This window comes from Lactuca serriola, chromosome 1 (genome assembly GCF_051521515.1).
Source record: "Lactuca serriola cultivar US96UC23 chromosome 1, Lser_US96UC23_V15, whole genome shotgun sequence".
Lineage (NCBI taxonomy): Eukaryota > Viridiplantae > Streptophyta > Magnoliopsida > Asterales > Asteraceae > Lactuca > Lactuca serriola.
Window position 1 is genome coordinate 222,145,307 of NC_136408.1, and position 13,030 is coordinate 222,158,336.

Below are 13,030 nucleotides of genomic sequence, written 5' to 3' on the forward strand. Positions count from 1 at the left end.
TATCTCGTCTTACGAAAGCCTCGCAACCCCAAACCTTGATATGTGCCAACGAGGGAGCGTTCCCTGTCCACATTTCGTGAGGTGTTTTGGCAACCTTCTTAGTAGGGACTCGGTTAAGGATATGGGCGACAGTCTCTAAGGCATACCCCCAAAAAGAGATTGGTAGTGAAGCACGACTCATCATAGAGCGAACCATGTCCAACAAGGTTCGATTACGCCTTTCTGCCACACCATTCAATTGTGGTGTCCTAGGTGGCGTCAATTGTGAAACTATTCCACACTCCTTGAGATAATCGTGGAATTCAAGACTTAGGTACTCTCCTCCTCGATCGGATCGAAGCATCTTGATTTTCCTGCCCAATTGATTCTCCACTTCATTCTTGAACTCTTTGAAATTTTCAAAAGTTTCTGACTTTTGCTTGATTAAATAGATATACCCATATCTACTATAGTCATCGGTAAAAGTCACGTAGAAACGGTTCCCATCCTTCGTGGTTGATCTAAATGGTCCACATACATCGGTATGTATTAGGTCCAATAGACCCTCGCCCCTTTCACACATATTTGTGAAGGGTGACTTGGTCATCTTTCCAAGTAAACAAGATTCGCATGTGTCATCTTCCCTAAGGTCGAATGACTCCAACACTCCATCCTTTTGGAGTTAGGCTATGCGTTTCTTGTTGACATGTCCAAGACAACAATGACACAAGGATGCTCTATCCATACTATCAGAAGAATCTATGTTCAAAACATCATTTCCTAAGTTATCAACAATCATAATAGTTTCATAAATTCCATTACACGGTATTGCTTCAAAATAAAAGACACAATTTAGATAAGCCAAAATAGAACCATTCTCATTATTAAAAGAAAATCTAAAACCTTGTCTAAACAAACCATGAAATGAAATGATGTTTCTAGCCATTTCTGGAGAATACCAACAATTGTTCAAATCTAAACTTAAACCATTCCTAAGCACTAAAGAATACACTCCAATCTTGGTCACAGGCGACGATCTTCTGTTCCCCATGATTAGATTTATTCTTCCATCCTCCACATCCCTATTTCTTCTTAGTCCCTGCACATTAGAAAAAATGTGGTAACCACAACCGGTATCAAGAACCCAAGAAATAACATGAGATGAATCGTTAGATTTAATTGTGTATATACCTGCGAAAGACGGCTTGATCTTTCCTTCCTTGATGGCTTGCAGGTACTCTGGGCAGCTTCTCTTCCAATGTCCTATCTTGTGGCAGTGGTGGCACTCTGCCTCCTTTGGATTAGGGCAGGGCTTAGCAGGATCAAATTTGGTCCCACTAGAAGAGGCACCATCTTGGGCTTTAACCTTGCGATGGTTCTTAGACGAACCCTTCCTCTTCTTTCCCCTTCCTTGTCCAATAGCCAACACAGGAGCAGCGGGTGGATTGGGAGTTGGTGCAACAGACTTGTCCTTGAAGTTGCTCTCAGCGACCCTCAAGAGACCTTGGAGTTTACTTAGGGTGACCTCCTCTTTATTCATGTGGTAGGTCATCCTAAATTGATTGTAGCTTGGAGGCAAAGAGTGAAGCACCATGTCGATCGCCAAGTCTTCCCCAAAGTCAACATTCAACTTGCAAAGACGGTTGACATACCTTTGCATCTTTTGCAGGTGCACGGTAAGAGACTCTCCATGACCCATCTTAGCGGAAATCATGTTAGTGAAAATCTCATAACGCTCTTGTCCCGCGTTTTGGTGGTATCTCTCCAATAAGTCTTGATGCATCTCGTACGGGTACATGTCCTCATAGGACTTTTGGAATTCGGAGTTCATAGTGGCTATCATGATGCAATATACCTTCATTGCATCTCGCTCGTGAGTTTCAAAAGCGGTCATTTCAGCTAGAGTAGCGATTTCAGGGTTGATTTTCTCGAGCTTCTCATCGAGGACATACTCCTTATCCTCATAGCGAGCAATAATGCGAATGTATCTTATCCATTCGCTAAAGTTCGTTCCATCGAAGGTGACCTTTTGACAAAGGCTCATCAATGTGAAAGAACTAGCAGCAACGTTGTTTGCGTTCGACATCTACAAATAGAAAGGACAAAGATAGATTAGAATATGAATCCCTAATTATTACCCAATAAGAAAAATTAGGGCTAGGATCCAACAACAATATTTAGATATTAGAAAAGGGATGTCGTAATCCAACATGCAAATAATATGAAGGTAAGTGAATGACGATTCACTAATTCTCAACCACTAAACATAACTTTAAGTTCTAAATGAATTTGAGAATTCCTAGGTTTAGATGAGATTCATTGAAACATTTCAATGGCATGTTTAAATCTCGATATTCCCCTCTTGTTTGTGACTGGGATACCGAGGATCACAAAGCGGGTGTGAATTACCATGCAAATTCACATGGTGACTTCATTGTAACGATCACCTATTCGATGTGCCGGTAAACCACACACGCTCCATCGAACTATGATAAACAATGAATCATCCTTTGCCACCTTTTCTTAGAACCAATTAGTGTGTCGGTAAACCACACACGCTCCACTAACTTCTTAGCAAGGTTGCAAAGTGTAATTTCATGGGATTGCATCAATTCACTTTTCCTAAAGTAACTAAGATTGGGAAATTTTAAAAACATGTAGTTACTTTGTATTTCATATTATACTTTTAATGAGAGGATGAGGTTGCCCTATCCTACCCGTTCGGCTAACGACCCTCCACCGATCAAGCAAGCGGTGGGTGTAAGTGTACACCCATTAAGCGCCATTTTATAGGCCACAACCTTATACCCACCTTATAGATCGGCTTCGTGAATGAGGCCTACTAACGGTAAGACTAGCATTTTAGTTATATATATATATATATATATATATATATATATATATATATATATATATATATATATATATATATATTAATATTGTAATATTATATTAGTATAGGGTTGTATTTTAAACTTGTAAAATTCTAGGGTTTGAAATTTAAATTGTCTAAATTAAAACTTTTAATCACAAAATATAAATTTCAAAACTTGAGGACAAGTTTTAAACATTTAAAACATGGAGGATCAAATAACAAATAATCTTAATTAACAATTAATTCCATAATTATCCATATTTGATTTATTTAAGATTTCTTGCATAATAATTTACCAATTTAATCAAAATAATTAATTAATTATCACATAAGGAAATTAAATATTTTATTAATTGATAAATCTCTTTAAATAGATCAAGATTATAGTCATATATATCAAAAAATCGGATTAGGGTTGATCTAATATGATAAAGGCAAGTTTCCATAAGATAAATATCAAAAAATCCCGAATTTGGCCCTTCCTGACGCTCGGACTCGCTGAGTGCACCATGGGACTCGCCGAGTCAAGTCAACTCGCCGAGTCCACCATGGGACTTGCCGAGTCCATGACTCAGAAACATAAAAATCGAATTTTTCAAGCAAGATTCAAACAAACAAGCAACAATTTAATAGAAACCAATCTAGGCTCTAATACCACTGATGGGTTTTTGTCATATGAACATTCCTATGTGCACATGCAAACCCTAATGCTTGGATCTAGGTTTCTCTAATTAAACATGCTTTGAATCTAATACTTCTAATGACTAATTAGGTATAAGAACAATACAAAATCAGATCTAGAAGTTTACCTTTGAATCTCTTGTTTTGATCTTGTTGTCTTGGAGCTCTAGAGTCACAATTGTCACTCCTCTAATGGCTTACAAACACCAACTAGCAAGGAGGATGATTTGACAGAGAGGAGAGGGATTAGAAATCGGCCAGGGTTTCTTTGCTTTAGCAGAGGTGCCGATTTCCCTTGCCCTAGGGGTCTATTTATACTTGTAAGGCTCCTAGGGTTTCACCCTTAAACCCTAGTTGGATAATCTTTCCATAAAGCAATCCAAATCCTTTCCAAAGATAAGCCTTGGACGAATTGAGGCTATCCCAAGCCCTATAATTCGTCCAACGTCTATCCAATAAGAATTTACAGCCCAAAGTGTAACTATCAAACAATTGACAGTTTATACCCTCTTATTTAATTAATCTCTTTAAGTCACCAAATTAATACTAATTAATTCATGACTTATATTAATCAAAAAAACAATATTATTATTCATTATATTATTCTCATAATATATCAATAATATTTACTCTCTCATAATAAATCATCCTATCAAGTTGCTATGGTGAAGGCAACCCAAAAGGACCATGCACAATCGGGTCAAATACTTGCCTAATATAGTTGCAGCCTTAGACACTATTCCAACACTCGACACGCCGTGTTTGTTCATTTATCATCGCGGCCAAAGTAATCTCAACAGTTCATGTTGAGGCTTCCAACATGTCGTGTCTCTAAAAAAATATAAACAATTGGAAAATAGGTTCATACCGGAAACCAAGCATTACAAAACAACTTTGTTGTATCTTAACAAAGCTTGCTTGCAAGACTTGAAGTTAATGATTGATGAACAACATAAGTGTGAAGAAGACAATTTCTATTATTGATAATATGAATGTTGGATTAGTGTCTAAGTCCATAACTATTTTGGTATGTACTTGACCCGATGGTGCATGGTCCTTTTGGGTTGCCTTCACCAAAGCAACTTGATAGGATGAATTATGTAGAGAAAGGATTAAATATGATTTATTAATATATTATGAGAATAATATATTAAAGGAGAAATCATATTGTTTAATTAATATTAGTCAAGAATTAATTGGTAATTAGTTTTGTGACTAAAAGAGATTAATTAAACTTAAGGGACTGGAATTGTAATTATAAGATAATTGCAATTTGGGCCATGGATTGTCTTGAATCAAGGGGTGGACGAATTCTAATGGGAAACCCATAAGGAAATCGTCCAAGGGCTTGATTAAAGGAGTCTATGGGTTGCTTAGGGCTTAAGTAACCAAATTAGGGTTTCCTTGTTAGATAACCCTAATAGCCTCACTATATATAGAACCCTTAAGGCTCAAAAACGTGGGGAACTTCTCTTCTAGGGTTAGAACACGTTTTGGGCAGCCTCCATCCTCTCTCCTCTTCATCATCTTGCTTATGGTGTTTGTGAACCATTAGAGGAGTGACACTTGTGACTCTAAGCCTTCCAAAGTCAATACAAGGAGATTTGGGATTGTTATTGCTATATAACAATCAAGGTAACATCTTAAACCTATTCTCATGTTAATATGATTACTTGAATGCTAGAATTAGGGTTTATAGTCTTGGATAACTTGCATGTACAATAGAGAAACCTAGATCCAAGCATTAGGGTTTGTATGAGCACATAGGATGTCTTATGACCAAAACCCATCAATGAAGGGTACAAGACACACTTTTGAACAACTCCTAACCCTTCTGTTTATAGATTAGAAAGGTACAACGAACATATCAGGTCATGCTTAAGTATGGTGGACAGACGATCATGCTCAACATGTCTAACATACACGATCTATACAAAAGATTTTATCAGATAGAGTAACCAAAAATACGTCTATTTAGTATAAATATTTTTATATATGTATTTAACAATACATATAAATACGTTTAAATGAAAAATTACTTTGAAACGTTTCTTAAGGTGTAAAAATATATAAAAGCGTTTTTCATATATATATATATATATATATATATATATATATATATATATATATATATATATATATATATATATATATATGACAAAACTGCACAAATGGTCCATGTGGTATGTCGAAAATTGCCACTTTGGTCCAAAAAGGTTTAGACTAGCATCACAAGTCCAAAATTTTCATTTTGTTGCGAGTTTGGTCCAATCTGTTTTGAATTTTTATAAAATGACGATTTTGCCCTTTGTATTTTCATTATTTATTTATTTTTTAAATTACAAAAACTAAAAAAGGAAAAAAATGTTTGTATTATTACCCCCCACCCCATATTTTTCTCTCTCCCATTCAGAAAAAGGAAACACCACCAGATTTCCGGTGGCTGCTGGAGCACCGTCGTCCGACCACTAAAACCACCGTCGACGTCGGAACCCTATAACTATCCGGCGCCAACTTCGCTGGAGAAAAAAAACTGAGATTTGAACCTCCAGAGACCATCATTCTTCTTTCTTTCTGATGCTACGATGGCCATCTCTCTCTCTCTCTCTCTCTTTCTCTCTCTCTCTCTCTTTCTCTCCCTTCTACTGTTATGAACCGCCTGTCGGACCATCCAAATTACCACAGATGACGAAGATCTAAACATCTCGCTGCCACGACGGAGATCTAGATTTGCTGGTTGTTCGACAAGAAAAAGAGAGAGAAAGAGGGTGAAAACAGATCTGAAAACTTGGGGTTTCGTAAAACTAGAAGGGTGGCGGCGTTAGGGCTTTTGCTGTGTAGACACCTCGTCGGAGAAGAAGAGAGTCGAGCGGTTTGATGGTTCTAATGCCTGAAACTAGAGTTTTATCGAGCCACATACGTCATCGTCATTGCCGATGACGAACAGATCGAAGGCGTCGTCAGATGAGAAGATAAAAGACAAAGGCGATGATGGTTCCGACGAAAAGCAAATAGAAAGAGGGAGAGATTGAGTCCGGTTTCCGACAAATCTTCGTCATCCTTAGGAGGGTTTCTTGTTCGCCGGAAAAACGATTTCTCAGATTTTGCAACTGATTTCTCGATTTCTAGCAAACCCGACTCAGTTCATCTATCTTCTCAGTCCGTCCTTCGCCCCTTTCTCAAATTTATGGCACCAGAAACCCTAGCCTCAAATATCGAAACCCGCTTCGTCGGAAGCCTCCATCGCCAGTGGTGAGAGAGAGAGAGAGAGAGTTTGCATTTTTTCCGTTATAAAAAATTATAAAAATAAAATAAAAAAGGAAAATTTTCTTTTTTATTTTTCTGTTAATCAGAAAAAATCTTTAAATAATAAAAAAAAAACTGAAAAATGAAAAAACAAGGGCAAATTCGTCATTATGAAAAAGTTCATAGCAAATTGGACCAAACTCGCAACAAAATGAAAAGTTTGGACCTCTGGTGCTAGTCCAAACATTTTTGGACCAAAATGGCAATTTTAAGCAAACCACATGGACCATTTGTGCAGTTTAGTCTATATATATATATATATATATATATATATATATATATATATATATATATATATATATATATATATATATATATATATATATATAGAGAGAGAGAGAGAGAGAGAGAGAGAGAGAAAGAGAGAAATATGTATTTAGTATTTATACATGTATTCATTTAATAATATTAATAATAACGAATTTAAAAAATAATATATTTATTTGTGTTTTTAATAAAATAATAAAAATAAAAATAAAAATTATTTTTTTTGTAAAAAAGTTCTAATATTTCGGTTTAGTTTATGAAAAAGTTCTAATATTTTGGACCAGTTTACGAAATGGTTCCAAATTAATATGTAACCGGTTGAACAGGGAAAAAAACTTTTTTAGTTTATGAAAAAGTTCTAACATTTTACCGGTTTTTAAGATTTTTTTATACAAGAAAATTAATTGAAACTATTTCGTAAACAGATCCAAAATATTGAGATTTTTCTGAAGATTTTTCTTTTATCAAATTCAAATGCCATACATTCATCGAGAAAAATTGGTTTGTTGACGTATATGTGGTCATGAAAAAGTTGAAAAAAAGTTAACAAAAATATTGTAAAAGATTTTTTTTTCATTTAAAAGTTGAAAAAAGTTTCCAAAAAACCCTTACAATTATAAATAAAAAAGTCTAAAAACGATTGTAGAATAATAAATCTGTAAAAAAAAAAACCTTAAATTTAGCATGAATTTATAAGAAAATTTTGTATTCGAACAAGATATTTAATAAAATTTAAAATCAAAGTCCAAAATATAAAATTTAAAAAAAAGATGATCTATTAACCTAAAATAGCATGTAACCATAGATAAAACATAAATCCATTATCTTTTAAAATATAAAACGGATTGAAAATTTTTAAAAAGCTAGTTTCCATATAAATTAATTTTGTTAATTATAAAAAATTAATTAATTGTTGAAAAAAAGAAAAAAGACGAGGATGAACATATTGAGTTGGATCATCGTCACCTTCACGACGAATTGGTTGTTCTTTGGTCCCACCACAAACAAAAGTGTACTACCTTTCTTTAAAAAATGAAATGATTTTTTGATAATTATAGTAATTTATAGTTATATAACTAAATATCCAATGTTTTAAAAACCGGTTTGAACCGACCGGTCGAACCGGTTGAACCGTAAAACGGAAGAGGGAGCGGCTCAACTATCACCAGTTTTATATTGATTTCTGTACCGGATTGAACCGGCCGGTTTTTAGAAAAAACCGGTTGAACCAGTCAAAATAAACTGGTTGAACCGGTTAAACCGAATAAAAACACATGAAAAAAGAACAATTTACATAATAAATTTTGTGATTTTTTTCAAATGTATTAAGTTTTCTCTAAATAAACACATACGGTAAATGTTATAAATTCTTTTGATGTGTTTGTATTCATCAAAAACAATATTTCGTTTCAGAATTATACTTTATTTTCTTTTTGACGTATATGGATTGATGTAAAACAGTAAAACTTATGGTTATGTGTTATTTTAATGTGTTTGGATTCATCTACAACTTATTTTTATGTGTATTTTTAATGTTTGAACTTGTAAATATCAAATTTATAATTTCTATATGTATGTATGTAGAAAAATAGAAAAAAACATGAAAAATATAGAAACCGGTTCACCCGGCAGTTGAACCGGTTAAACCGGGAACCGATCACCATACCGGTTCAATTAAAAAACCGGTTTTTAAAACATTGTAAATATCTCTATTGTTATGTTTTTTTGAAAAAAAAAAACATTCAATTGAAATTTTTTGTATTAATAAAATAACTAAAAACGAGTTTGTAGTGTAGTTAATTATATTTATATATCATTAATTTAATCATTATAACTATTACCCCAACAATGAAATTAATAAACATCTGTAAATTAAAAGAATATGTTGTATTTTATTATGTTTAACTCCGGACAAATAAATAAATAAAAAGGTACCTTTTTATTAAAGAAATGACCCATCATATCTCGAGTCACATGTCTTATCCATTATTTTGTTTTGGTTAATATTGCCACATCCACTATCAAATATTACGACTATAAGTACTAATCACACATACAAACACTCTAACAATCACAATCATCTATTCATTTCATACACAAATCTACATCTCTTTTGTTTATTTTCAAGAAAAATATGTTGGCTAATTTCAAGAAAGGTTTGGTGAGTGCACCAAAAGAACTCAATAGTCCATCACATGATCAACAACGCAAATATCATCATCAAAATCAAGATCCTATGAACCATTTCTTGAATTCCAATCCCAATTCTCTCTCAATTTCTTTTGGAAATGATGCTTCTTTGGCGTTTGATCCTTCTTCCCAACAAAGGTAACCTTTTCATCTTTACATTTATCTGTAATAAAGTTGTACCCTTTTTTTCGATTTATGTAAAACTTGGTTTATATACTAAATATGCATAAAGCCATTTATTTTAAGACAAAAGGTAACATTTTATTTGTAATTCGTTGTACTCCATGTATAATTCATATGACTTATATAACTTAGTCAAAAAGTGAAATATTGTTGTATAAACTCCTTAAGTATCCATATAAATTGATAAAAATAAAATAAAACATTTTTGCATTGCATAGATAAGCATTCAACCTGTTACCACAGTTTCTTGTAATGACTATTTTGTTACAAAGATTTGCAAAAAATGAAACGTTGTTGCTTAGATACACATGCATTAACCCTTTATTTTCTACACGACACAACAAAAAAGAAATCCTTCTAGTGTTATAGAATGATTTTTGTTTTGGTTGTGACATTAGTGAAATGTATTTGTAGGTTGTTTAGTAGCATGGATGACATCTATTGCATATTCTTGGGAGGTCTAGACAACTTATGCACCCTTAACAAGCAATATGGGCTAACAAAGCTAGCCAATGAGCCCATGTTTGTGATCCAAGCTTACAAAACTCTTCGTGATCGTGGCCCATACCCGGCCCACTCAGTCCTCAGGGAGATGGAGGGTAGTTTTGGGTTTATACTCTATGATCTCAAGGCTAAAACTGTCTTTGTCTCACTTGTAAGTGTCCTCTCATTACTTATACTCTCACATGTATCATGTTATAAAGAGGGCATGTTTGACATTTTACTTAATATGATAAATTGGTGGTGATGATCCATAGGGTGCCGATGGAGGAGTGAAGCTTTTCTGGGGCATAGCGGCTGATGGCTCGGTGGTAATTTCTGAGAACTTAATGGTCATAAAGTCTAGCTGCTCCAAGTCATTTGCTCCCTTCCCAGCTGGTAAAAACTTTAAAATTCTCTTTCATCTTTAAAAAAATAAAAAAATAAAAAATTGTGTGGTAATCTTGTCTTTTACCTAATGTGTATATATAGATTAAAACCCAACACCCAATAGTAGCCGAATTCTGGCTTGTGCTTTACATGGAAAGTGAAAATGAGGCCCAACATTGATTTAACCAATGAGTATTAATGAAGTGGGCCCAACAAGTGTTTTTTCCTAAACCGATTTGGATGCCCACCTATAGGCCTCAAAGAATCGGTTCCTAGTTGTTAAGTTTGTTTTTTAGGGTGAAAAGACTTTGAAAAGAACCGTTTTTTTAACCCACAAAACAGGTTCTTTTAATCTTTTATTTGGTATATTGATGCTTATAGTTTGTGTTGTTGTATAGGGTGCATGTATCATACAGAAGGGGGATTAATGAGCTTTGAGCATCCAAAGAACAAAATGAAGGCAATATCAAGGGTTGATAGTGAAGGAGTGATGTGTGGTGCTACATTTAAAGTTGATGTGTATTCAAAGACCACACAAGCAATGCCTAGGGTTGGAAGTGAAGCTAATTGGGCTACTTGGGGATAAGGGGCATGATAATTTCCTTTTGAGTTTTTAATTTTTATTGTATAGAATAATCAAATTCAGATTGTTGACTTTCACTATAGATTTATCTCTTTGGAAAAATGTACTTTTATTATCTTTTGCCTCTTTATAAACTATTGACTAAATTCCGTGTTTGGTCAATGTCTTTGTTAGATGGTCATAGTATAAATCAACTTATATTTCACATCATTTACTTCACATGCGCAACACTATCGTAATGAAGCTGATCAATGATAATGATATGTTATTTTAATTGAGTGAATACTACTTGTGTAGTGTTTAATTAAATGATTAAGAATCTAAAATGTGATTGAGTTGAAGAGGGAGATAGAGAAAACCAAAATACACATGAAGGGTCTTAACTATTCCACATAAGTAATAATTAGGATGAGGAACCAATATTATAATAAATAAATCATGTGGACTAAAATCTTATTTTCCACTAAGGTTTTCTAGTTTTCTATATGGTTATTTAGTATCTCAATTTAAATAATAGGTAACTTCTGTTTTAAATTTTAATTTTTTTTTACCCATATTTTAAAAATTATTACAAATTTAATATGACTTAAATTTTTTTTTTACGAACTGTTCCCAAATTTAGGTTTTTTACAAGTTTATTTTTCTACAACTTTTTTATAATAGTTTATAATTTTTTCTTTCTTAACCTTTTTTTAATCTACAATACTTTTTTAATTTGTTGACAAAGTTACATAAATGGTCCATATGGTATGATGAAATAGTGGTCCTTGTGTTATTTGATATTACATAAACGGTTCGTTAGACGGAGTCAATATTTTGCCATTTTAATGTCCTTCATGTGCATAGTATGTGAGGGTAAAATTGTCCCTTTACGTAACTCGTTCAATTGGAATTATTTTCAGCATTAGCCTTACTGATAACTCTCTTTCCTCTCTCTCTCTCTCTTTATATATATATATATATATATATATATATATATATATATATATATATATATATATATATATATATATATATATATATATAAGGAGGTTGATTTTGATCCATTAGATTTATTTTAATGGTTGTGATTAAAAATTGATGGTGATCCTTGTGAAGTAATATTGACCAATCAAGAACACATATATGGCACTATATATACATAACACTTTTTAAAACCCTAATAATCATTCGACGTAAATTTTCTATAAAATTAGCCACACCTATTCTGCTTCAATGAAAAAACGCATTCACCCTCCTCCTCCTCCTCCTCCAAAAAAAAAACAAACAAACCGTGGCCATTCCTTTCCGCCTCCTCTACTAGGCAATAAAGCACAAACCCAAAATCAATTCCACATTGCCAACTCTTGCAATTGCTGCCACCATCGAGCCACCTCGATGCACCACCTGTGAGACACCCCAATGCGCCCCATACGAACCACCTTCACCACGACCACTCTTGTTGACGACGTAGCTATTGAACATCACCACTTATTACTGGCTTTCGAAACCCAAGATCGATTCTCTCCGGCACCTGTAAACCCTAGATCTGCACCACCACCACTCGTAGCCACGACCACCCACGACAACCACAGAACCCTAGATCCATAACCATTGCGGCCGTTTCCAAGGAGCGCCATAGTTTCAAGCTACTGCCATACCACCGCTTCTGTTTCTTAGAATTCGTTAGTAATTTTGACATGGTCACATATTATATAGTTTTTTGTATATGGTAACTTTTATATCGTTGTGTGTCTATGTTGTGAATAATATGTATAAGTAATACCTTCTAAAACATATTTGGATCAGTTATCGATGTTTTAGATTTAATTTGGTTAATGTATCCGTGTTCATAAGTTTGGACGTAAATGGTTCTATTTTATAATTAAAAGTTTGGTTTTGAGAACGGATTTTTGTTATCTTATGGATTTTTTTTTGTTTATTATTGTTTATTTTGAAAGATTACTTTTAGTAATTATATTTTATTATATTTTAGGTTGTATTATGTTTTGTGTTGTGGTGATTAAAATAAAACAGTTAACATAAAAGGTTAAATATAAACAAAGATAACATAATATATTTTATTTAGCTAAATTACAACTGATAAAATATTTATT

General features: G+C 33.5%; 1 protein-coding gene across 1 annotated transcript; it reads left to right on the forward strand.

Annotated features, from left to right (window-relative positions):
* Window positions 1-9,164: 9,164 nt before the first annotated feature.
* On the forward strand, window positions 9,165-11,107 carry LOC145049596 (stem-specific protein TSJT1-like). Its single transcript, XM_078997984.1, has 4 exons — window positions 9,165-9,436; window positions 9,896-10,136; window positions 10,240-10,360; window positions 10,750-11,107. The coding sequence occupies exons 1-4, from the start codon at window positions 9,243-9,245 to the stop codon at window positions 10,935-10,937; spliced, it is 744 nt and encodes a 247-aa protein (XP_078854110.1). The 5' UTR covers window positions 9,165-9,242; the 3' UTR covers window positions 10,938-11,107.
* The last annotated feature ends 1,923 nt before the right edge of the window (window positions 11,108-13,030 follow it).